Source organism: Gobius niger (genome assembly GCF_951799975.1).
Source record: "Gobius niger genome assembly, chromosome: 8".
NCBI lineage: Eukaryota > Metazoa > Chordata > Actinopteri > Gobiiformes > Gobiidae > Gobius > Gobius niger.
This window is the reverse complement of record NC_136859.1, coordinates 21,674,408-21,700,135: the sequence shown is the minus strand read 5'-3', so window position 1 is coordinate 21,700,135 and position 25,728 is coordinate 21,674,408. Positions and strand designations below refer to the sequence as shown.

The window sequence follows — 25,728 nt, the reverse complement described above, 5'->3', positions numbered from 1 at the left end:
ATGTTCCTGTTTAATGTCATGTTTGCATAAGATAATGGTAGAGCATAAGAGAAGTCATGCATTACAAGGGAAATGTGCGCGGTAGAAAGGATTGTTTGGGAAGAATTAAGGAAATTCAGCATGATTAACCGTATATTATAATACTGCTGAACACTATCCTACAGATGTGCTTGTGCCTGGTAATAAATTGCTTTCTAAATTATGGGGCAGGTCGATACCTGCATACTATATTACCAGTGAGAGTGACAGTACATAGGTCAGCAGTGGACTGGTGCAGGAGTGTGGGCTGCTGATTTATAATCCGACACGCTGGATCAGGCTCATGTACAGTGTATAAAGTTCACAATAAAACATTGAAATTTACATGGCAGAGCTGGTTAAGAGCTATTAACTTTGAATCTCTCACACACACACACACACCCTTTCTTTTAGCAAATGGAATAACAATAACGTTTAATGTATAACATTCCATTCTAAACTTTATTTGAAGATTTATGCAGTTACAAAAGATTTATAGTCCATGTGCAGGTTTTTACATCTTTGAAACAGAATGGAATAAAGGACGAAACTTTATCGCACATGTTACCATTTCTTATTGACAGAAATCAAGCATAATGTTTATGGGAGATTTCCAAGTACTATGAAGAAAAATAGCCTAATTATAAACACGATGGGTCCCTGTATGAATTCTGACCTGCTCCAGGGTGTCCCCGAAAGAACAAGCCAAATATAATTGAGATGAGATTTATTGAACACCTAGGACGTAGAGGTATGCGTGGGCGGTTGTTCACTACTCCACACCAAAAGGGCACAAGAAATACACTCTAACTCTATCTATAACACTTTAAAGGCACACTATTGCAGTCTACCTGCTCCATGGTCCTGCTCACTCCCACCGGACTAAAATCACAAGTGATATTTAGTCTGCGGACCACCAATGAATTTTCTCGTACGAGAGGTGTGGTTTACGATTGTCCATAGACGAATGTCTATCATATGCGTCTGCACGTAGCCATAGCCAATCGCATCATGGTATCAGATGATGACGTACCCACTGTAAACATTCGAGCTAGACTATTTAGAACACGGCCTAAATAGTCTAGCTATGTTGGATCCAACATGCTGCTGTCATGTTGGATCCATAAATAACAAACTACAAGCATGAGTATGTCGAATAGTGTGTCATCGTCCTGTTGTCCCTCCTCGTTCTGTGATTGGTTCCCAAATCCATGCAAAAATTTTGGCCATGGTCCCCAGGCTGCTGTGCAGTTCGAAATGATTCGAGCGCACACAGCAGTCTGGCATTAGGCAGGCTAGGGCGGAGTAAGAGTTCTCATTGCTGCCCGAAGTGTCAAGAGTATCTAGGGAGTCCTCTGGAAATACTGGCATTTTTAACAGCCGCCCAATCTGTCCAACTGCACAAAGGCCTTTATAGTCTATAGTCTTGCTCCACTGTCATGATGCAGTACACCGGGAAACATTCTGCGGCCCTGACTCCTCAGTAGTACACAGTGTGTACTGCGGTGTCACGTCCCCCCAACTCTGTGGATTTGGGAGCTGGAGTGCGGGTCCGGCACCGGATCACTGATGGAGAGGTGCTCAGCAGCTCTCAGGTGTGCCAGCTCAGCGAGGGTGCAATCCTTAGGCACCCACTGTAGTGGTCTCTCTGTAGTCGCTGGTAGAGATGCTGCAGACAGTCAACCCATGGGAGGGAGTGCCAGCCTCATGGCCATTCGCAATAACACGAGTAATGTCAGTAATGTCCGGGTGAGTGATAAGCTGCCCCGCTGGGTATGTAGGTGGTGCTTGTGCCTGTCCACGGGATGATGTGAAGTTAGGGGTAGGATGGGCACAGTGATGCATGTGAGTGATGAGTCCGGCTCACTCCAGGTGGTCAGATGGAGGAGCAGGAGTATCATCTTGGTCTTTGGTCACCAGCTGGGGCACCATAGGGATTGGTGATGGGTGTAGATACTGACCCTGGAGGCAGTACAATGATTTGCGCAGCGTCACCCCAATGGGCTGCTGTGGCTATATTAGTAGCTTGCCACCACTGAGTATGATACAAGTGTAAGCCTTATTATTATATATCTGTCATAGCCACATCCTCTGCTTGCTCCAGGGACAGGGCTTGTTCCTTCTCTGTGCCGAGCTGTGGTAGCACTCACTGGCTCTTTGGGAGCACAGAGCAAAGGCATAGAGGGAGCACAGGGCAAGGGGGTAGCAACCGAGCTGAGAATAATTGTCCGTTCGGAGCCATCATCCAGGATGGCAAACATCTCCAGGATCTAGTCTTTATTGCGCAGAATGACTTCAGAAGGACGTTTCTCTTCTCTTGGGGTCAGTCCACTTACAGAATCTCTGAAGACCTGTTTACTTTGTCTTGTACTCGGTGGAGAGTGCTGGATGTCTCTCTGGGGAGTAGTGGCGTGCAGGTGAGTGATGGCAACGTCTGTCTGGCCAGCTGCTGTATGCATGCCTTTGTGCAGGCAGCACAAATCTGGGAGGTTATGGCGGGGACTTCTGGCGGTCCTGAGGCTTCTCTGGAGAGGATCTGCGCTGAAGTGAGGGACTGGGTGGACTGGATGAAGAGATGTAAAAATCACTGGATGGCCTTTATCAGACAGCTGCGTAGAGCAGCCAAATCCATCGTCCGTGACTCGGAGCATCCCTTGTTTGATGAGTTTAGTCTGATGCCCTCTGGACGCTGCTACAGAGTAGCATTAGCTTCAAAGAAGGTGCATAAGGGCTCATGTGTGCCTAATGAAATAAACCTGCTGAATAGGCACTAGTGGAGTATGCAGCACATACAATCGTTTTTTATCATTAGCTAATTTTTGTGACTGTGATGGTTATGGTGAATTAAAGACAAATTTCCACTGAGGTGGACAATAAAGTTAATGTAATGCATTGTAATGTAATCTAATCTAATTTCACAAGTAAAAAGTAGAAGCCTACATCTATGATTGACAGGCTCTGAAGCGCTGAAGGCTCACTTGTAGCTGGTCTGCCTGCCCTCGCAGGGTGGGGCTTTCCGCCCTATTGTCTTTTTAAGAAACAGGCTTCGTAGGACAAGATAAAGCAGCTATGTTAATTTCACAAACCACTTGGGGTTGGGGCTGAATGGGACCCATCAATCTCTATTCAGCTCTATGGACAAAAGTCTGGTCGTTGGCATCGGTGAGGTCGTATAGTCAACCAGAGGAAGGGAGATCTGCCTCCTGGTTGTTCCTCTCCATAGACATTGTGCGACAGTAGTTCAAAATCCAGCTCAAAGGACCATATTAACACTACGCTGTATGAATTGTGACCCACTCTAGGGTGTCCCCGAATGTTGAGCTAAGTTTTATTTAACACATAGAAGGTAGAGGGTACGGTTGTTCACTACTCGCACCCCAGGGCACATGGAAAACTTCAAAGGCACACTAGTAATCGCAGTCTCTCTGCTCGAAGGACCAGCTTGTTGTGTGGTCGGTGGTCGCAACTGCATATCATTGCATAGAGTTGGAGTTCGCCGCTCTCCTGTGCATTTCTGATGGCCGATTTCATGTCGCCAGCCAGCATTGGGAATGAACAGAAGCCAGCCGCTCCATTTGTATCCACTGCTGTTGGTGTGCATGCGGTGTCACAGTGGCGTAGATGGTAGAGCGGGTCGTCTCATGATCGGAAGGTCGGGGGTTTGAATCCCACCTCCTGAAAATGCACACTGTCGTTGTGTCCTTGGGCAAGACACTTCACCCACATTACCCCCAGTGTCTGTGTACATTGGTGTATGAATGGGTGAGTGGATCCTTGCTGTAAAGTGCTTTGAGTGCCTAATGTAGGTGGAAAAGCGCTATATAAGTTGAGACCATTTACCATTGAATGTTATCCCCATCATTTTCATTGTAGCTGAATGAAGAAAGTGAAGTCAAACAAAACCTCAATGCAATTTGGCCTTTGAAGCCTTTTAATACTAAAAACCTAATTTTTTGTCAGTCTGGTTTCATTTGTGGTTTTACATACTTATTGCCCTCACCCGCCCTGTTTTTATGGCCACTTCCTAATTCAATTGTGTTTAATATGTATTTGTGCTGCCACATAAATCAAGGCATGCAACTCACAGAAAAATAACACATTTGGCATTGGGAAATACAAAACATGGACAAAAAGTTGAGACAGGTGATCAGTTTTGTGAACTTAAACAATGCTGAAATATATATATATAAAAAATCATATGTTACTGAACTATGAACCAAAACCACTAACAGATGACGTGATTAGTTTTATATGGATATCGTTGCTGAAGCCAAACTGACTGTGGCTTGAAAATACATTATTTGAGGCTTGGTTCGGGTGACCAGTTTTGAGTCCTTTGTCCCACGTCCCAGTAGATTTCACCTAAACCATTGATTTGTCCCAGTTTTACTCGGTCTCTGTCCCATTGATTTGTCCCAGTTTTACTCAGTCTCTATCCCAGGTGTCCTGATTTTTGGCCAATGTAATCCCCCAAAAGAACACACTTCACTTAAAAATTGATAGAGTTTGTATCTCCTCAATTGGTGCATGTCATGAGACGTTTACAATTCAGCGTGGATAAAGAAGGTAGTCAAGATTTGGAACCCCTGCGGCATATCCCCACATTGTGTCGCACATTTAATGCTTTATACGACTAAAAATAGAAAGGACAAAACTCCGGAAACAGCCAGCTACTCTGGGAAACTTTCAGTATTCTATATTTCGGAAAATTATTTGTTTCCATGTCTGTTAGCATTTAGCCATCAAACATTGCAAATTATGAACAATCCAGATGTTTTCAGCCGTTGTCAACCCATCAAACTCGTTTAAAGCCTGGTTAGAAGTGGCTTGATCCAAATGTTGAAACATATTCAGTTTTTTTTTTTTTTCTGCTTAAGTAAGCTCTATTTATAGGTCTGTGAAGCAGTTTACTATCATCAGTGCTAAAGTATTCTTACTATATTTCCGTACTTTTTTCGTGTCCAACATTTTAACTGTGCTTTGTGGCAGCAGGGGCGCAGATAGGTTTTTGAAACTGGGGGGGACAAAGCTGCTCAGGCATGACAACCTATCAAACTTAATTGCCCATCATTGCAAGACAATAATGCGTATTGGTACGGTTTCTAATCACTCACCAAGCATGCCACATGACGTATGAAAAAGCAGTCCTGACGTAGGCTACACTGTCTGATAACCAAGTAAACCAACAGCTCGCGTTTCGCATTTTGACACACGCACAGCCCAGTCAACACAAACACATGAGCGCAATACCGTTTCTCGCCGCATATCAAAGTGAATGGTCAAGGGAGGCGCTGTTTCGCACATTGCAAAATGCTTGCAAGATATTTTTCTTCATAAAAGTGAGGGGGACGGATCCAGGTGAATGAAAATCTGGGTACGTCATGTCCCCCCCGTCCCCCCCGCTATCTGCGCCCATGTGTGGCAGTAAAATAGGCAGTAAAATGGATATGACACGTTGTATCAGTATCCCTTTTTTGGAGGCTGAAGCGATCGCTGATTGGTCATTTGGTGTGACGTTGCAGCATCCACTTCCTTTCTGCCGGAGCAAAGATGGCGGACTACGACCTCACCACAAAAATTGCTCACTTTTTGGACCGTCATCTTGTGTTTCCACTGTTGGAGTTTCTGTCGGTTAAAGAGGTTAGTGGTGTACTATACGGTGGCTATTTAATGTGTCGTTTAAATGTGATCTCAAGGCTTCGTGCGAGGTTTTGCGCGGGTGTGTTAGCAGTGTATGCTAGCTACGTTGCTATAGCACACGTTTTACTCAGCCCTACATCCACCGTTTTCGTAAAGTACACAGGAAGTGGTTGCGGGGATTTTCAAAGTAGAACAAGTCAAAGAAGTTATCACATTTATATTATTTTACTCTTGTGTTGTGTATTGGTGATGTAAATAACGTGTATACGATGTGTATAGCTAAATGTGTATAGCTAAATGAAAGCTCCTATTGAACTTTAATTTGTTGTAGTCTAATAAATTGTTCTTGCAGTGAACTGAAGTGCTTCTGGTACATATCTCAGGGCTTCTTCTCGGGTTACTGCAGTAAATTAAATGTTGTTAAAATACATGACATCGGTTTATTAAACAGATTGAGGTCATTTAATGGGTTTCCAAAGGCAGACAATGGCCTTACATTGAGACTTCTACCCTGTGCGCACCTCATTTGCGCTAACATATGGTAATGTCAGAACAAGCCACATAAAATGTGTTTGAATTTTTTAAGGTTGGGTTTGGGGCTGTAGGATATTGGACAAAACTTGCGATACAGGCATGTAATACTGCGATAACAATTTTATTGCAATATTTTTCATTAGATTCAAACAACAATTGTAAGTCATTTGTTTTTCAGCAAACATTTACAAGTTCCATTCCAATTTATTGGGAATCCCTAATTCTATTGTGCATTCAATGCCACTCTACGTTTTCATGTCTTTGCATGGTTTCATGTTCTTTCTTATAACTTCACATGGATTGTTATGCTTAGATCTACAATGAGCAAGAGCTTCTTCATGGGAAGTTGGATCTCCTTAGTGAGACAAACATGGTGGACTTTGCCATGGATGTCCACAAGAGCCTCTTTCCTGACAGGGATATACCACACAGTAAGTTTAATAAATGATCAAACTGTTTACCTCACAATTCATTGTTTCTGCTTTGGTCATATCTATTTTTCTCCTTGTGTTAGCTTTGAAAGAGAAGAGGACCGATGTTGTGGCTCAGCTCAAACAACTGCAGTCTGAAACTGAGCCTATTGTGAAAATGTTCGAAGATCAAGAGACAACGCGGCAAATGCAGTCTACCAGGTAAGAAAATAAAAAAATGTCCATTTTCAGTCCATGATAATGTTATGATCTTGTTAATAATAATAATAATAATTGTTATAATTTATTATTATTATTATTATTATTATTATTATTATTATTATAATCTCACAAGTTATATTTGGGGACCACCAATTCATTTTCTCGTAGGAGAGGTGTGGTTTATGATCGTCCATAGTCGTTTATTGTGCGCTACAAAGATCTATCATAATGTGTCTGCGCGTAGGCAATCGTATCAATTGTATCCGATGAGGACTTAAGTACTCGCTGTGAACTTTTGAGCTAAACTATTTAGAACACGGTCTAAAGCTTGATCGAAAGATGGCGTCACGCCTGCTGCTGTCATGTTGGATTCGTAAATAATATATATATTTTTTATCCGCACACAAACTTCCGTATGTTGTATCCCTCCTCGTTCTGTGATTGGTCCCCATATTCATGTTAAGATTGCGGCCACGGTCCCCCAGGCTGCTGTGCAGTTCGAAATGATTCGAGGGCAAACGGCAGCGTGGGTATTCCCAGGCTAGTAGACATGTATTTCTGAAAGCCAGCAGATTTAGAGCTTGATAATAGGAATGTCACGGTTACCGGTGACATCCAGTGACAACATTTTTTATCTCGGTGGATTACAGCATCCGCGGTGTAGGCACAGTGAGCCTCACCAGCCGCCGTCTCATTCGACTCGGCTGCTGAAGCTATCGCGCCTTGAGCTGTCTGTGGGACTCAAAGGCACACTGCTCTGAAATGGTTTGATTCATATTTAAAAGCTAGAAGTGTTTCAGTTAATGTTGGCCCATACTTCTCATCTGTGTCACCTCTTCATTGTAGAGTGCCTCAAGGGTCCATTTTGGGTCCTTTGTTATTTTCGCTGTGTCTTCTACCCTTTGGATTGATTTTAGAGGAACACAAAGTTGGTTATCATATTTATGCAGACAATTTGCTGATCTGCCACTAAAGTCAAGTTCTAAGGGGTCTTGTTGGATTGTCTCGAAGATATTCAATTATGGATGGAGGCCAACTTTTTAAGTCTAAACAAAGATGAGACAGATATTTTTAATATTTAGAAATTAAATTGTTCTCGACAATTGTGATGGTGCCATTGGCCCTCTGACCTACTTACATATAAGTCATGTTGTCAAATCAAACGTTTTCCACCTTAAAACTGTAAGCAAGATTAAAAATGATCTACTTGCCTGCGCCTCTGAGTGGTACAAAACGCAGCTGCCTGTCTCCGCACAGGGACCAAAAAAAAAAAGACAACATACCACGCCTGTGTTTGCTGCATAAGGTTAAAGCTTCTACTTATTGTTTTTCAATATCTCCATGGTACTGCTCCTCATTATTTGTCTGAGCTTCTTTTGCGCCATGCTTCTACTAGGAACCTGAGATCTGCTAATCAGCTAGTGCTGGAGTTTCCTCGCTTCAAACGTGACCAAAGGTCTTTCTATGTTGCAGCTGAAACTGTGACCTGCCTCTCTCCATAAGGGCTGCACAGAAGCTTGACCAATTTACAATCCTGCTTAAGACACATTTGCACTCAAACCTTTTAACACTGTCTAGGTGTAAGCACTTTGAGTGAAAAGCGCTATATAAATCCATGTTTATTATTATTATTATTATTATTATTATTATTATTATTATTATTATTATCATTATCATTGTAGGACATTTCATGGCCAAAATGTTAGCTGTTAGTGCTTTGCTGCCTGCATATTGTGTCATCATATTTTTTGTACTGTAGACCTTTTTTGTTAAGCTTTGGTCAACAACAGTTGTTTTTATATGTACTGTATCAGTTGATTTGATTTGAAATCTACCTGTATATTGCAAAAATGTCAGCCAAATGGCCGCCAACTACAGAAACTCTTATTGTTTTTTTTATTTATTTTTCAGAGATGGGCGGATGCTCTTTGACTATTTGGCTGAGAAGCATAATGTAAGTTGGCCTCATTTGCTGACAACTCACTTATTCATCATTTTCCCATGACTCCACTGTGAACTCGATTGTTTTAGGGGTGAAGTGGGAAGGCCTGACCAAGAAGGGAAATGTTGAATTACTTCCCAAAACCCTTAACTCATTTTCAGGGCTTGTATGGCTTGCACAAATTCTGCGGAATTTACATTCTGTGGTGAATAGTTAAGAATAAACTGAGTAACTCTGGACCCGTGGACAGAGCCGCAAAAATGCCGGGGGTTCTAAATTTGAAGTGATGTTTGCCTTCTTACTCTGCTCTACTCTGGTCAACTCCCACTCTGGTATCCTACAGACCTGCATGCTGTCCTTAGTGAACCTCCAAGAAAAGCGAGGCAACTTCTATTTAATATTACAGAAGGGATGTTGAATACAGGACCATAAATACATATAAATCATATTATATATTATTGCATTTTTTTTTTTTTTTTATGAAGCCGGTTTTCCATCAAAATGTCAACAGCCAGCACTTGTCATGCCTTTTTATCTAGTTTTCTAATCTACCTTGCTGAAAAGACTACAACTAAATAAGAACTACATTTTAAATAAGTATCGGAAAGTATAAAAGTTCAATTGAAGTCAAAGTTCAATGGAGTATGCTGCTCTTAATACTTTTTTGTATTTTTTCTGAAGTTTCGTCAGGAGTATCTGGATACGCTGTACAGATATGCTAAGTTCCAATATGAATGCGGAAACTACTCTGGAGCAGCGGAATACCTCTACTTCTTTCGTGTGTTGGTAAGTTTGATTTTTAGACATGTAAATCAACATAGTTTAATGGAGAGTCAAGGTAAAAGCTGATGCAGTGCAGAACAGGTCAGCAGTTGGTAATTTAAAGTGTGGATTACATCATGACCTCTTCTATTCTCTGCACACTTGTACCACTTTAGTGGGATGTTTTATTGTGCCGAGTGATCACTGGCGAACTGCATAATCTGCCTGCAGACCTTGCAAGGCAGGCTGCATTAGACAGTTTATTGATTTGAAGGCTGCAGCCAAAGAATCCCTTGTCACGACGACTTGAGCTTATGTTCTGCTAAGATTATACTCAGAAATTCAACAGCCACTAATGTTTTTGGCCATACATTTTCAACGTATGGAAGTGCTATTTCATATGAAAAGATGGTTTCAGTTTTTTATAAATTACAGAAGCCATATTTTTGTTCATTTGGTTCGGATGTTTTTGCGTTGTCTTGTAAAAAGTAACAGTAAATGTAACGCAAAATTTCAGTTTAGTGTATATTCCTGGTGATTTTGCTTCATTGTGTTAGGTCTTTCTAGTGGACGTGGAGAGGCAAGTGCCAAAACATGGCTGAAAAACAAAATTGGCACACACACATTTCTTCTTGTTTTAATACTAATCAGACAAACACAAAAAACATGTTTGCCTTATTTTAATTGGCATCTGATACTCTGTGTTCCCGTTTTCTGCATGACAGTTACTCAGACATGCACTGTATCATTTTATTCCTTCCCAAAATGTTGGCTCTTGCTAACAGTCTGATGAGCCCTTAAAAGCAGCATCTTAACCCAAAGCACTTGCGTAATTCATTTGATAGGTTTACATTGATCTTCAGTCTCCGGCAGGAAGGATCGCAATCTAGGCAACATGATGACTAATTCGGTCAAGCTGTCTGCTTTCCCCTAAAAAATGTTGGTATTAAAGAAACAATGCAAACTCTTGACAATGTACAAAACGCATGCAGTTGACATGTTCCTCAGCCCTCTGGTTTAATTTTGAATATGATGGCTTATGTAAATCTACTAGTGCCTACTGTCTACTTTGCCCAATTTATAACATCTGACTCTGATCTCTATTGAGCCTACACTGCTTGACCCCCTGTCTATACATTATTCTCCCATTCTCACAAGCCCTCTGTTAGTTTCTTGCTCTTCTGTAAGGAAGAAATTAAGTTGCCTTAAGTAATTTAACGTGGGAAACCTAGGCAATGAAGCGAAGGAAGGCAGCCGTGCAAAAACCAGGTCCTGTTACAATGTGGCCTTGCTTGAAAAGAGCAACTTATTCATATCATCACTTAATGCAGGGATTGAATGTTAAGAATAAAGATTGGGTGTCCAGACAGATCCCCAGCACAGTGAATTTATTGTTGCTGGTCAGTCAGTGAAAATGTGCCCATTTCACAAACCAACAGAAACTTAAGTTAACAATTGGGAAAACCGAGGTATTGAAACTTGTCGTGCGCAGCCACTTTGCTGAAAGCCAGACTCTGTATGTAGGAAGTTGCCATAATGACCTGGAGGTCAGCCAAAAGAAACAGGCTGGGGCTTCCAGGATGGGGGGGAACGAACACTAACACCGTGTCCCCGTACATTACTTCATGGCATCCGAATATATTTTTCCTGGAATAATAATTCTAAAAAATGAAAAGAAATTAGAGGAGGACCTATTCTTATACTGCCCTGGTTGATTTATCTACACCCCCTCCTCCCCACAACCACCACTTTTTGTCCACCATCAAAAGACACAGGATTATGCTCACCAGAAGCCATGAATAGCCCTATACTCTTTATCCCAGTCAGTGCCTCACAGTCCTCTATAGTGAGATGTGTGGTTAGCATCTACTTTCTTTCGGGCCACTGTGCAGACACCCACATTGACTTCCTGCTTGACTCCTGTCAGCGTCTGGTGTTCTGTTATCTTGCAGTAGGTTTGCCCCAGACCTTCCCATGAGCCCCAGGGCGGAGCCCAGTTTCCAATGTGTTGATTGCACTCCTGAGCTTCAGAGCCATTCTTAACCTGTCTCCCATTACCTGAGTATTTTTCTGTTTGTTTTAGCTTGTTCTGGAAGTCACAAACGGTAGTCTGCAAGATTTTGATACTGATTATATGTGCTTTAAATTTTCTCTCTTAAGCTCCTTTTCATGTTTCTGTCTAATTACCTTGTGTGACTGATATAGATTTTGGCCAAATTGGTGAAATATCAAAACTTTCAAATATATTTGTTATTACATTTATGAACTCTCATATTAATTACAACTTAATTTACATTGAATGAGGAGAATGTAATACCTAACCCCTATGCTGTATATGTTTTAGGTGCCTGCTACAGACCGGAATGCCCTCAGTTCCCTGTGGGGCAAGTTGGCATCTGAGATCTTGATGCAGAACTGGGAGGCTGCCATGGAGGACCTCACCCGCCTCAGAGAGACCATCGATAACAATGTGAATGCTCCACTTCTCAAACTTTGATCTTACAAATTTAGATCCTTTAAGCCATTGACCTATTGCCTTTTATCTGTGGCTTCTGCAAGACAGCTATTCTACTGCTCAAAAAGCCCTTGGTACTTTGTAGAGGTGGGCGATGTACCATTTACACAATAATATCTGAACAGTTGTTTGGATGACATGCAAAATTATTATTATTAGTAATATTGAGTATTTAATGAATAGTAGAATTCGACCCGCCAAACATGAAAAGATCTGACGAAAGTAAAAGAAAACAAATAATGCACATTATTTTGTGTCTCTTATCACAAATTTACAAATCTTGACCCTTGTGCAACTGCAGGACTGTACAATAGAGCTAGCGATAGCATTACAACTATGAAGTCCTTTCAAGGGCCCGACTGTCGGGCCGATATGAGGTATTTTACAATATTGGCTAATGGCCGCTCACGTTTTTTACATGGGAAAGAGCTCCGTCAGAGCTTTAAAATGAGCCCTCCGACAACTAGGCCAAAGCAAAAATCAATCTCAAGCTTACACCTGTTGTATATATTTTATGTTGTAGACTTTTGTGTATAATTTTGGAACCATACAAGATAGAGACTTGCCGTTTGTTTTGGAATCTACTGATTTTTGCCTTTCCAAAGATGTAAAGAGAAAGCCGGTATAATTTAAACAGATTTATATAATGGCTGCCTGCCCTCCTCTCACTTGTCTCGGCCTGACTTCACAGTGAGCACCACACTGTGCTCTTTCCGCTGTGTCTCATTACTTTGCTATGGGATCCTTATTTTGGCGATATGCTTTTATCTGACAGATAAATGGTGTTTGTACATTTACATCGCCTGCCAATTTATTGTCTTTTCTTATTCTTTTCTTATTTAAAATGCAAAAAAAAGTGTAATATTAAGTCAAACATATTGCCTGTTTTGTCCAATTCTTTCCTCTCTTTGATGAAATGTTTGCAAATCTTAAGAAATGAAATATGCACCAATTTCTTTTTTCTGGGTTTGAGGCATTAAAATATATTATTTGGGCATTAAATAGCGTTAAAAAGCAGTATATTTGACTTGCTTCTGCTTGTATAAACCCGTTAACATTCATGATTGTTAAAAGGCTTTATATAATTTATTTAAAGCTACTCTCAGGTTTAGTCTAGTCACATACCCTTTTTGATTATTCATGGAAAATGAAAAGTCCAATTTCTGTAACCGAAATCTTGTTATTTCTTTAATTTTCAGACTGTCAGCTCCCCACTCCAGTCTCTGCAGCAGAGGACATGGCTGATCCACTGGTCTCTATTTGTTTTTTTCAACCACCCAAAGGGCAGAGACAACATCATTGAACTTTTTCTTTATCAACCTCAGTAAGTGAAATCTCTTCCTGTTAATAACTATGCTAACATAGCTATAGGGAAAGTGGCTGTGCTTTGTCGCTGCTAATGTATACAACCAAGAAGAAAAAACAAAAGTTATTCCTTTAGTTCTACTTTTGTTGAGTTGAGCGTCTTTCTAAAAGCTTAAGTGGTTTCAGAAGTGTACATCTACTCTCCAAGCTATGGGCCATGCCATATGTATCACAGGCTGGAAACTTCATGCACTGCGTTAACATTTGCTCACCCCCTATTTTGATGTTTTAGCCCTCCCCCGTTCTGATTGCAGGCTTGTGTAATTGTACACATGATTGGGCTCCACAGACTGTATGACTAGCAACCACAACACAGATCACTCAAATATTTGCTTCCCCAAATTTTACTCAGTTTTAAATTTTTATTGCTGCTGATTAAGGAGGCCAGCCCAATAGTTTATGAAAAGCTCACATAGCCCTCTGTATGGACAAACTCAGTTGTCAGTTTTGTGTGTGTGTTTGTGTGTAAGCTTAAAGCTTTGCTGCTTCACAGGCAAGAAACCTCATGTTTTTCCCACTGAGGCTTGGCTCTGCTCTTATATCCCGTCCTTTGACCGTACTTCCTTTGGCTGAAGTGACCAATGCTTGGTCTTCAGCTCCACATCTGACCTCTGTTACCCCAACAGTCAGCAAATGGTGGCCATAGCTTTGTTTGTCTACTTGATCAGCTGCCATTTCAAGTTAAGTACTACGCAATAACTTCGTGGCTTTGCGTAGTATGATGGATATTCTTGCCAGGCTATGACATGGAAACTTGAACAAATTAAAATTTTTGACAACGTGCCCATGTGACCTTTTTAGTAAACCAGTTGAACAAAGTTTGTTGTTTGTGAGCGTAAGGTGTAAGTTAATCAGGAACACCGCACAGGGCACTGCGGCTATCCTCAGGATCAGGCCTCTCCATAGGCAGAGATAGGAGAGCAATGGGGCATGTGTTCTGTTGGATATGTTTGTATTAACAACTACAGTTGTTTTACTAATTCTTCAAATATTAAATATTATTTTCTTATTATGGACGTTTTCCAATCTGTTCCCAACAAGTCTTTTTGAATAAACACCATGATTATAAGTAAATTGGTTTCACCATTTATCCTCCCCAACCACAAATCTGCATGGGATAAGGGCCCAAACTGCCTTGTCTTTCGTGTTGGAGCCAGTTGACCTGTGGTCGAAACATCAGTCCCTGCTGGATTGGGTTTCAACTACTGGGCAGGTCTGTGCTCACTGATCTATATCTTCTTACCAGGTTTTCCCTTTCCTCCTCCCTCTCATAGGACACTAATGAAAGACATGGTTTATAGCTGAGACTCATGTACAGCAGTGGACAGCCCCTCTTAGACATTTATCTTCGGGGCTGAAAAGGTTTTTACTTTATTTCTAAATGTCAGATCCCGAATAAGCAGCCAGAATGTTATATTGTGTGTCCAAGGTAAAGATCAGGTCTTTTCTTACATTGCTTTAATAAGTTAATGCTTTGATCCTTCTCTTACAGATACCTGAATGCTATTCAGACTATGTGCCCCCACATCTTGCGTTACCTAACCACAGCAGTCATCACCAACAAGGATGTTCGTAAGCGCCGGCAGGTTCTGAAGGATTTGGTCAAAGTTATACAGCAGGTATCCTCCTTTTTATTATGAACAATCTATTGCTACATAGTGGTTCTTTTGGTCTGGTGTGAGCTGTTGCCCTGTAAGCCAAATTCACACACATGTCCTTCTCAGGTTATGCCAGGATTTTTATGGAAATCTCCTGACATTCTCCTGAGAATGGTGCATGTGTGTTGGCTTATGTCAGTGAAAACATAGTCTATTAAAGCAGAGGAGCCTGCCCAGATTCTCTCACTGTCTTGATGCAGCACACTCTTTGGGTCATTTATCAAGACTGAAGCTTAATAACAAGTGCAAGCTGAAAAATAAAATATACAATTTTGATGCTAATACCGATGATTACAGTATTAGCAGCACCACAGACCTGATAAATGAAAGAATGGTACAGTAAAACATGTGCAAATTACTATGTTTCTGATCCACTTTTGCACGTCGTACTCGCTTTGCACATGAGCAAATGCTTGGTAAATAATGACCCCTTGTGAGTAATCAGTAAAACATGTGCTAAGTGCTCTAGGGCAGAGGGTCAGGTCATAATTGATATTATTTGAACAAAATAAATGGTCTAAAATCATAAAATATTATATTATATATATTTATGTGAGTTAGATGCATGTTTCAGCCAGAAGCTCAGAATGAGTCTGTGTTGAGAAGTGAACCGAGCTGAGTTACTGATTTAGAGGTGGCAAATGAAATCTACTGTCCTGTCAGAAAATAATCTAAGGTCACCAGCTTCATACATAGTTGAAACTGCTTAGAGTTCTGCTTCTTTAAATTTGTGTAACATCATTGATCATTAACACAATGTACTTACATGTAGACCACTTTCACAGCTGCTTTTGGTTTAAATGTGCTTGTTTCGAACCTAAATCGAGGTGACATTTATAAAATGTGCCTAATATTGATTTGAGATAATCTTGTTTTGCAGGAATCTTATACCTACAAAGATCCGATTACGGAGTTTGTGGAGTGCCTTTATGTGAATTTTGATTTTGATAGTGCTCAGAAGAAACTTCGGGAGTGTGAGTCTGTAAGTATTTATCTGAACAACAAATGGTTTGCTTAGCAGGTCTTGTGTTCAAAAACATGTATCACTTTATTAATATTCCAAACCCCATTTTGGTTTATATTTATTCAGCTATTGCTGGGTTTCAGGTGACATCACAGCATTCTAAAGGCCTACAATATTTACATAGGTGGGGGGCAGGTAAAAAAAAGAAGAAAAAAAAGATATTTTTTTGTGTTGTGCAGAAAGATCATGGGCCTTCAAGGTTAATTATATTTTTTGTAATTCATGCATTTTCCTTTTACATACTACTTGTGAAAGTGAATTGCATTAAATCGGAGCAACTGGCTCCTGCCCCCCACATCGTAGTGTAACATAACATTTTAGAACCTGAAAACAATCAATAGATACAGACGGCAGCTGTGGAATCGCCCATTTATGATCATGTTTGAAGCAGTTGAGGTGGAAAACAAAGAGGAGAAAAATCAGAACTTTCTATAATTACTCCAAAACTGCCTTAACAAATGCTGAATTTTAAATAAAGTTTTCTACCCAATAAAGATTCAAAGACGTGGATCAAACGGCCCATAATAACGGATAATCATGCTACATGCTAATGCTAGCTATGACTGCTGTTTTATTGCTTCTACTGAACAATCTGCTGTGAAAAAAATCTATATGAGCTCGATTTAGACTACTTCATTGGTGTGGGATAAATAAGTTTATATTCCGACAGAAAGCGTCTAAAAAGAGCGAAAAATTGTCCCTTTTATATGACGTGATGCCAACTGTATCTATAGTTTCAAACATATTCACAGGACGTCATAACAACTAATGCTTGAATTTCCCAGGAGTGCTTTTATGCCTTACATTCAAACCAATAGAACTGCAACTTCTTGTTCCTAGATGATTTGGTGTCTTGTAGTTATATAAAAAGCTGGAGTCATCTTGCTCCTGTTTTAGCTTCGTTGCTTCACAATAAACTATGAAAATGGAACACATCTGTCTGATCATAATATCTTTCCAAATGAGAAAATGTGTAAAAGTCAAGTCAGAGCTTTGCTTTGAAGTTATTACATCAAATATGTTGACGACATAATGATAATAATACAGTAGTATTGCAGTAGTAAACAATAGTTGACCAAGTTTAACTAAATTAACCACTTCCTGTCAATATTTATGCTGACTTGCATTTTGGATTGTGGTGTGTTTATTTGAGGAAATGGATACCTGTCTCTGCATTTTAGTGTTCTCTTTATTGGTTTTCTGCCTGCTCCTGTTTCTATTGTAATACTAGTAATGCATGCTCCGTGTACAGACCATCAGATGCACACATTCAGTGATGGTCTATTTACTTAATTCTCCTTTTTACACTATTATACGTTATTCAAGAACAGCTCTGGGGAATATATAGTTGCTGCTGCAATAAATGTCTTTAGTTTTTAATTGTTCTCTTTATAATGATTTGGTCTGCTTTTAAATTTTGGTCAAAATAAGTTTAAATATTCCCCTTTTAAAGCTTTGTTTCCTTCCTACTGCTCCACAGATGTTAGATGCATGTTAATGAATGAAAAGTGTATCTTAAGCTGTAGTCAAACATTTAGATTGCACATAAAATGGCAAGTCCTCAAGCCACCTTCAAAATGTGTTTAAACTCTGCGGTCTGAATCCCAGATGACTGTTATCACCGCACTTAGCTGTTCCAAGTTCATCAGTCTTAGATAAGCGGAGTTGTAGCTGAAATGTGTTTTGTCTGATAGTGCCATGTAGTTGGGACTTATTTAGGCAAAACTGTATGCAGATGGAGTCATTTGAAGCTCAGGGAAAAAGAAAGCTGGAAATCGTAGGAAAATGTTTCATCTTTGATTAACTGGAATGAAGATCTTTCGGGCCACAGATGGATGATTCAGTACTTTAATTATCATTATTATTATGTTGCAAGATACACATAGGTTTTTGAGCTGTTTGTAAAAGAGAATGTTTTAAGAGGAAACGTAATGCAACACTTTGTAATGTAATATAAAAAGTTTGTACAGTAGATAAAAAAAATAAAGAATTGACACAGTAATGCCAACATTGAAATCAAAGTCCTTATTCAGTTTTTTTGTGACTCATTCTGTGAAACCAAAATAACAAATTGGCAAAGCACAGTTAACAATTCCTTATCTTTCTCCCCCATTCAGGTTTTGGTGAATGACTTCTTTTTGGTCGCCTGCCTGGAGGACTTTATTGAAAATGCCAGACTCTTCATTTTTGAGACCTTCTGCAGAATTCACCAGTGCATTAGCATAAGGTTGGTTTAATATTACATTTCACAGAAATGCATTTGTCATTCCTGAGTCCTTGATTACTGTCACATCTGCAGACAGATGTAGGAAACAGACTTTAGACAGTTTTAGAGACAGGATGCAATAGTCCCTATCATTCAGATTGACAGAACAGGAAACAGAATACCAACCTTTTTTTCCCCTTGCACTGGTAAGTGTTATTGCCCTCTCTGCACAGCCACTCTGACCTTACACATTTCAGTGATTAGTTATTGTAAGCTTTAACTGCTTCCAGGACTCCACAGGTTACGGTGTTCTCTAAAGTTTTAGGGCCACCTGTCTGGAGCCAATTCGTAGATAGCCTTCTCCCAGAACGAGGTCAGAATTTAGACGATCCCAGCTGCTCTTACCAGCAGATACCTCTACTCAATTTCTTAAAGCTTGCTCTGGGTGAGAGGGTTACGTGTCCTGCTCTGAACTTTAATGTGACTTCAAAGTAAATTAAAAAGACCTCATTTGGTAAACCAAAACCAAGATATTTAGTCAATACTAATTAAACTAAACAGGAGGGGAACTCAAATTGTGATTACAGAACGCCTCTTCCTGTCTTTGATATGTCTGCATTGGATCAATCTATCTTATGTCCAATTAAGTATGACTTTCTATCCAGATCACTGTTTTGCAAGGTTATGGTTGCCTGAAGGTTTTGATTGAAATTCCTAGATTACATTGTTTGTTTTCATCTGCTGGATAACATGTGAATATTGTTAATATACACGCATATCACACAGGTTCTTCACGACACAAGAGATGATTTGCTTTTTTTGTTGACATAACTGAAGTGTCTCCTGTATAGAGCTGTAGAGGGCTGTAGTCAAGGTTGAAAAGTGGAACATGATCATTGCCTGTCGAAATCTCCAGTTGCAGATTGTCTGGAATTGATTAGCAGTGCTGGTTCTTTTTGGCAGACTTACTGTAATTGGATCCATTTTCTTGTTAAGGACCTCAAAGGTTAGTGGTATTGCTGAAAGAGGAAGTCGAATGACAATTGTCACCTTTTTCTGTATTTCTGATTGACGTTTGTTTTGCTCAGGGGCGTCTTTGGGAATTCCATGTTTATTTTTACTGAATTATGACGATCAACAAAACTTGTCTATTTTTGTCAAACACCCAAATTCCAAGTCATTAGTCTGCTGCCCAGAAAACCTCTGCACCAACTCCGAGGCATAGACCAAGTGAAATTGGCTCTTTTTAATGAGGAGGTTTTTACAGCTGTTGGGCATGTTGGTTTAACAGATATTTAGCCTGCCTTGTGCCCACAGTTCAGACTAAAGTAGGGCAGAATTTGTCCTAATTGAGTTGTTTCATGCAATAAAATCTTATGTAAACGATACTTTAGGCATGTCCATGTAAGCTCTCAGTCGTACAGGAGTTGTACATTCTAGAGGAAGGTTCTTGAGTCATTGTCTGTTCTCTGTAGTTGGAATGTAGGACGTTGCGCCTCTCCTCTAAAAGGCTTCGTCAGCGACACAGCCACTTAAAGATCCCACTTTTACTGTTGTGTGTTGACCGAGAGTTTGCAGTTTAATTTTTGTTCGATACCCTGAGTTTTGTCTCACCCTTGACCTTAAATGCACGTTGTCCTTTGACACTGTTCGTGTTGGCTATTATTATAGGGGCAGGGTTGGCCTAATCCCTGGATGTATTTGTTTGCAAAATATTAGCATTTGGAACAAGTATCCAGTATTTGGGTGCAACGTCTCAGATCTTTGAACCTCACAGTTATTTAGAAGACCACACAATCATTTTGGTTTCACTGAAATATCTCCCCAAGCCAAACATGAGGCTGGTCCAAATAGTATCATATGTTATTGTTTAACGCTGTATTTATTTTAGGCAGGCCATGTAAAGCGCTACTTGTGGGATCTCATCCTCCTCTTACCCAGGAGTGCTTGACCCCCGTGTGTGAGGCTGGTATTGAGAAGCTGAAGTCGTAGCTCCGGAGCCAGAGGGAGTAAGGGATCAAAATGAAAGTGATCTTTGGTCCCCAAAGGATCAGGATTGTGGTTGTGTAAAACAAAACCAGGCATGGAGGTTGTCCTCTTGGCTTGAGGGCTGACGCATGTCAGTTGTGATGACTACTTTAGTCATACCCTTTTCCTCTCACATCACTTGTTCTTCCCATTAGTTTTGATTCTGAGGTTTAGGGGTGGCTGGTTAAAACTTCTCTCAAAAAAAAGAAACCTTTCTGTGATATACAAATGTGCTTCCGGAAGATAAACACTGCCAGACTTTGTATTATAAATTAGATTAGGGGGCTTTGGCTGGTAAAGGCCAAGTCCTTGGGCCTTTAGGGGGTCACTGTTTTCCTGTGTTATGCTGTGTACAGATCCCTTTTAATAGAGTTTGGGGTTTGGAAAACTCTCCTGAGAGGAAACCTGATCATGTTTGTTTTGATCATCATATCTGACCTGGACTTGACTGACATATACCTCCACTTTACCCACAGCTAGTTTAAGGGTCAACTAGGAAGAACAACAGACTTCTTGGGGGCATCAATTATTTTTAAAATGGTATCAAAATCCATATCAGTGTGAGTGTAGTTGAATTGGTGCTATTCAAGAAAACACTAATGAATTTTAAATGGGTTTCAATTATCTTCTTGATCCACTTCCGCTGAACTTAAACTGTATCGTTCCCTTGATGTTACAAATGCGACCGTAATTACTGGCATATGTTATCCATCCAAAACTGCACTTGCGTCATTAGACAGCTGACACTTCTCTATACTTGGTAGTTCCCTGATAATTATCTATCGAGCCAATTGAGTTGCCATGCCTCATTTTCCACATATTTTGAGTGTTATCAGATGCACAGCACAGCTCTGGTGTATTTTATTGCTTTTGGTCACTAATTTAACCATAAGGAAAAGCAATTATTAAAAAGTAATAATGTTATGCTTATCTTTGTCTAGTTTCATAATGACAATGTAGAGAAACCTGTAGTAGTATATAGTATTCTAATGTAATACTATTATTTATTTGTCTTTAATGGGCCATGCTGACATTAACATTATCATACCTTCATGTGGTTAGCCACCATTTCACGAAAATCCACTGGTTAGCAAGCTTTAGATTTTCTAATACATTAATGGCAGTGCTATTTACTAAACACATCTTTGAAGTGATTTACTCTCTTGAGCCCAAAAATGATTAATAGACCACAAAGAACAGATGTAAAGAATTTGGATTGCTTTAGTAATTATACAGTGCACACAGTGGCTGGGAATATTTATTGGACTCCTATATGAAATGTGGTAGGCATGGAGACTTGTGGGGTCAGACAAGAGGAAAGCAGGAAATATGGGGGAAGGGGGTGCCAAGTGGGGTCTGAGTTATTTTGTAAAACCACAAGGGAAGCCAGCTGCACAGGGAAAGCTCTGGATCAAAGAATGCCAGCCACCCGCGAACCTCCCACCTGCTGCTGTGACACATCCACTGGCGCTCATTTTGAGGGACAGTTACAGAACCACCAGCGTCACAAGCAGCTACAGCAGGTGTGTGTTTCTCCACATCATCTTAAGAAACTGAGTAAACAAAGCTGAGATCATGTGATAGGCCATTTAAGTGTTATGATTTCTAAATATATTAATATCTATGTTGATGATTTGGGGTTTGTCTTTACAGTATGCTGGCAGACAAGCTGAACATGAGTCCTGAAGAAGCAGAGAGATGGATTGTAAACCTGATTCGTAATGCCAGACTGGATGCCAAGATTGACTCCAAACTTGTAAGATTGTTTTTTTTACTTTTATGCTTACTGTTGAAATCTTGTGTGACTTGAAATGTCTAAAGTGGCAGTATTTGTTTATGTTGTGATTTTGTCAAATTAAAGGGCAAGGGCAAATAGTATCTACCTGGCTGGGTCCCCTTTCAGAGGCTTCATGTGAAACGTGCATGTTTTGGCATTCACATCACAGCAGTTCTCTATAATCAACAAATCACAGCGCATTTCTTTGGAATGACATAGAATTATCTAGATTTGCTTGAATATGAAGACTCCTGTGTCATAGAAAGATGTCTTGGACATCAAAGAAACCTAACTTATTGTCAGTTTTTGTATTATATATACATTTTGGCGCATTTTATTAAAAAACTGAAATATCGCTTAAACATAAGTATTCACACCCTTTGCTATGACACTCAAAACTGAGCACTAATGCATCCTGTTTCCACTGATTGTCCTTGAGATGTTTAAACAACTTGACTGGGGTCCACCTGTGGTAAATTAAATCGATTGGACTTGATTTGGAAAGATAAGCACCGCTGACCGTGCATGTCAGAGCAGAAACTAAGCCCAAAAGTCAAAGGAATTGTCTGTAGACCTCCGTGATATGCTTATATGTGGAAGGGCACAGAAATATTGGTACAGCATTGAAGGTCCAGAAGAGCACAGTGGCCTCCTTCATTTGTAATGGAAGAAGTTCATAACTACCAGGTTACTTGGTCAGGGTGGTGACCAAAAACCTGATTGTCATTCTTATAGAGGTCCAGCATTATTCTGAGGAAATAGAAGAACCTTACAGACAGACAACCATGCACCAATCAGGCCTTCATGATAGAGTGGCCAGACAAAAGCATCTCCTCAGTAAAAGGCCCATGACAGCCTCATGATGACTCTCAGACCATAAGAAGCAAGATTCTCCCTTTTAAAGGAATAGGCCACTGTTTTTACATATTGAGATGCGTTCTTACATCACACCTGGAGAACTTTGACCATATCACTGCGCAGAGGTCGAAGTGGTGTTACGCCTCTCAATATCGACATGTTTAATTTTGTGTAACTAAACCTGGATCATGTAAAGGCTCACGTAACTGTATTTAAATAGGGAAAACGTGGAACAGCTTGGTAGCTTCTAACTTCACTAACTAACTTCCCTGTTTGGGGCTATACCTTTGCTGGGAGAGGCTAAATGCTAACAACATTTGCTTGACTGAGCACATGCACGAAGACCAGACAGTTATATATCAACTCGTCTAAGCTAAGAAGATAATGTCAGTATGTAAAAGCGGTGGCCTATTCCTTTTAAATCATGTGGTCTTAAACTTTTGATCCGCTGCAAAACAGCCTTTTTCAGTTTCTTTATCCTTGGGCAGGTAAAACATTCGACTTGTCTAGTCTAGAGTATGCATAATACACATATTACACCAACTAGTTCTAGTATCTAGTTACAATAAACAGGTCTCATAAAGATGCAAAAGGCCCAAGAAAAAGTACATAAGGATTATCTACATGTGAGTGTATCATTGTTCCATTTTGGTGTAAATCTATTCTTTTTTTAATGTATTTTAAGGGCCATGTGGTTATGGGAAACAACGCCATATCTCCTTACCAGCAAGTGATTGAGAAGACAAAGAGCCTCTCGTTCCGTAGCCAAATGCTGGCCATGAACATTGAGAAGAAGCAGGCCCACAGCAGCAGGAACGAGGTGAGCTGTATTTAAAGCAGAGAGCATCCTAAAACACAAGCTCCGCTTTGTTTTCCCATCAAACATCACGCCCCGGTCTGATCGGATTGCTCGAAGGTCACTGTGAACTTTGCACAGTTCAAAAGGACTTGAATGATCAACTCAGGAGAACAAGGCCAAAGAATGTAGATGAACAAATGCCAACAAAAGCTCTTTTTACACGAAATAAACCAGTAATGGCAAGTTTAACAGAACAAGTGCTTTCATCCCACCATCCACTCTTCAAAGGCCTAATGACAAGGTAGATTCCAAACAACCATAAAACGCTGGCCTGAGCGTAGTGACTCAGTGCAGCGACATAAATAAGGTGGACTCTTACACCGGGCTTTAGTCAAAAAGCTTGAGTTCCCTGCACTTAGGAGCTGCTGCAGGTGTCTATCCAAAGGTCCAGTCATCCCATTTAAGTGTTTTTGATGTTGACCTTGCACATTTTAGTGGTATGTAGGTCTAAGTACGATACCACCCAGAATGACTTATCCATACTCCAAAGTGGAAGTGGTAGCTCTATCTTCTTGCGTGATTACGGCACGATAGCGCAGCGCTTCGCGCTTGTGTTTCACAGCAAGAAGGTCCCGGGTTTGATTCCCACCTGGGTGGGGCCTTTCTGTGTGGAGATTGCATGTTCTCCCTGTGTCTGCTAAGGTTTCCTCCTGGTACTTTGGGTTTGCCTAAAACAATGTACAATAGGTGAATCCTCCAGCCAGGTGATACTGACCATCAGCCTGACTCCACATCTGGAGGGGGTCCCCAGGTCCGGCACTGCCGTCGCCCACTGCTCCTTACGGGCTGCCCCAGCTGCATCTAAGGATGGGTCAAATGCAGAGGACAAATTTCCCTATGGGGACAATAAAGTATACCTTAACCTTAAGACAGCTTAGACACCCAACAGCACCAAGGCCACAACATCTTAACTGTTCACCTTTTAACTATGTGCACTTTAGGGCTGTTTGATGTGCCCAATTACTCCTCCTCCCTTTTGTTTGAGTATATTTGGCCATAACCCTGTCTTGTAAAAAAAAAAAAGAAAAGGAAAAACCCCTCTTTATGGACTTTTTGTAATTAGCCGAAAAGAGGCACAGAGCACTAATACGTCCTAGTGTCCTCAAGGCAACAAATCACTAGCTTGTAGAATAAAACATTTAGCCATCTGGACCACCTGTTTAGGGTCCCTGTCAGTTCAAATAGCCACTCAGTGTTTACAAGATGAACACACACATTACACTCACCTGATTAAAAGTGCTTGCACTTGTTTGATAAGATATGATCATATTCAGAGCTTTTATTTAGCCTGGATGATTTATTCACTATCAGCCCAATTATTTAATATATTTTTTCCACTAACTAGTTATTACTATTTTTAAGTAGTAATAACTATTTACTATTTTAAGAACAGTATCTAAGAACATTTGCATGTGCATATTCTATTTTCGTTGTGTTTTATTTAATGTGATTTTTTTTTTTTATGTGATGTTTCATATTTTAATCTGTTTAAGCATTAGGCAGGTTGACTAGTCTTAAAGTACAGCCACAAGCCAATTGTTTATTTGCATCTTCTGCACTAACATCCCATTTTCTTTTTCCCTTTCAGACACCAAACTGGGCAGGCCAGGAAGCTGGATTTTAGCAACACAAAAATGACAAATCCTTTTTTCACTGCCTTTTTTACACCCTTGTCTCTCAATAAGTGCAGCCCCATTTTGTACTTGGGTCAAGTCATCACCAATTCAATAAAAAGTGACCAACAAAACCATTTTCACCCATGACTGGCTTATTTCTGCCGTATTACAAATAGCAGCTGAGGTTTACGTGGTCGGGCTTTTTTCTGTATCAGTAATACTTGATGAAGCTTTAATGTGTGCATTGAGTCACTTGAGTGGGACAGTTACGACGTGCCCGTGTATGCGCAGCAA

The 25,728-nt window shown here is 40.3% G+C and overlaps 1 protein-coding gene across 1 annotated transcript; it reads left to right on the top strand.

Moving 5' to 3' along the window:
- The first annotated feature begins 5,538 nt into the window (after positions 1-5,538).
- Positions 5,539-25,577, top strand: eif3ea (eukaryotic translation initiation factor 3, subunit E, a). Its single transcript, XM_079560903.1, has 13 exons — positions 5,539-5,658; positions 6,506-6,623; positions 6,707-6,824; positions 8,736-8,778; positions 9,448-9,552; positions 11,873-11,998; positions 13,243-13,367; positions 14,901-15,027; positions 15,947-16,048; positions 18,208-18,317; positions 21,978-22,080; positions 23,645-23,779; positions 25,407-25,577. Exons 1-13 carry the CDS (start codon positions 5,569-5,571, stop codon positions 25,440-25,442), a joined length of 1,338 nt encoding a protein of 445 aa, XP_079417029.1. The 5' UTR covers positions 5,539-5,568; the 3' UTR covers positions 25,443-25,577.
- Positions 25,578-25,728: the final 151 nt, after the last annotated feature.

What these genes read in the sequence shown, in the direction of transcription:
- eif3ea (XM_079560903.1), top strand. Translation starts at nt 5,569, where the DNA reads ATGGCGGACTACGACCTCACCACAAAAATTGCTCACTTTTTGGACCGT. An exon ending in TGACAGGGATATACCACACA is followed by an intron (nt 6,624 to 6,706) that starts GTAAGTTTAATA and finishes TCCTTGTGTTAG; the next exon opens with CTTTGAAAGAGAAGAGGACC. An exon ending in CTTTTTCTTTATCAACCTCA is followed by an intron (nt 13,368 to 14,900) that starts GTAAGTGAAATC and finishes CTTCTCTTACAG; the next exon opens with ATACCTGAATGCTATTCAGA.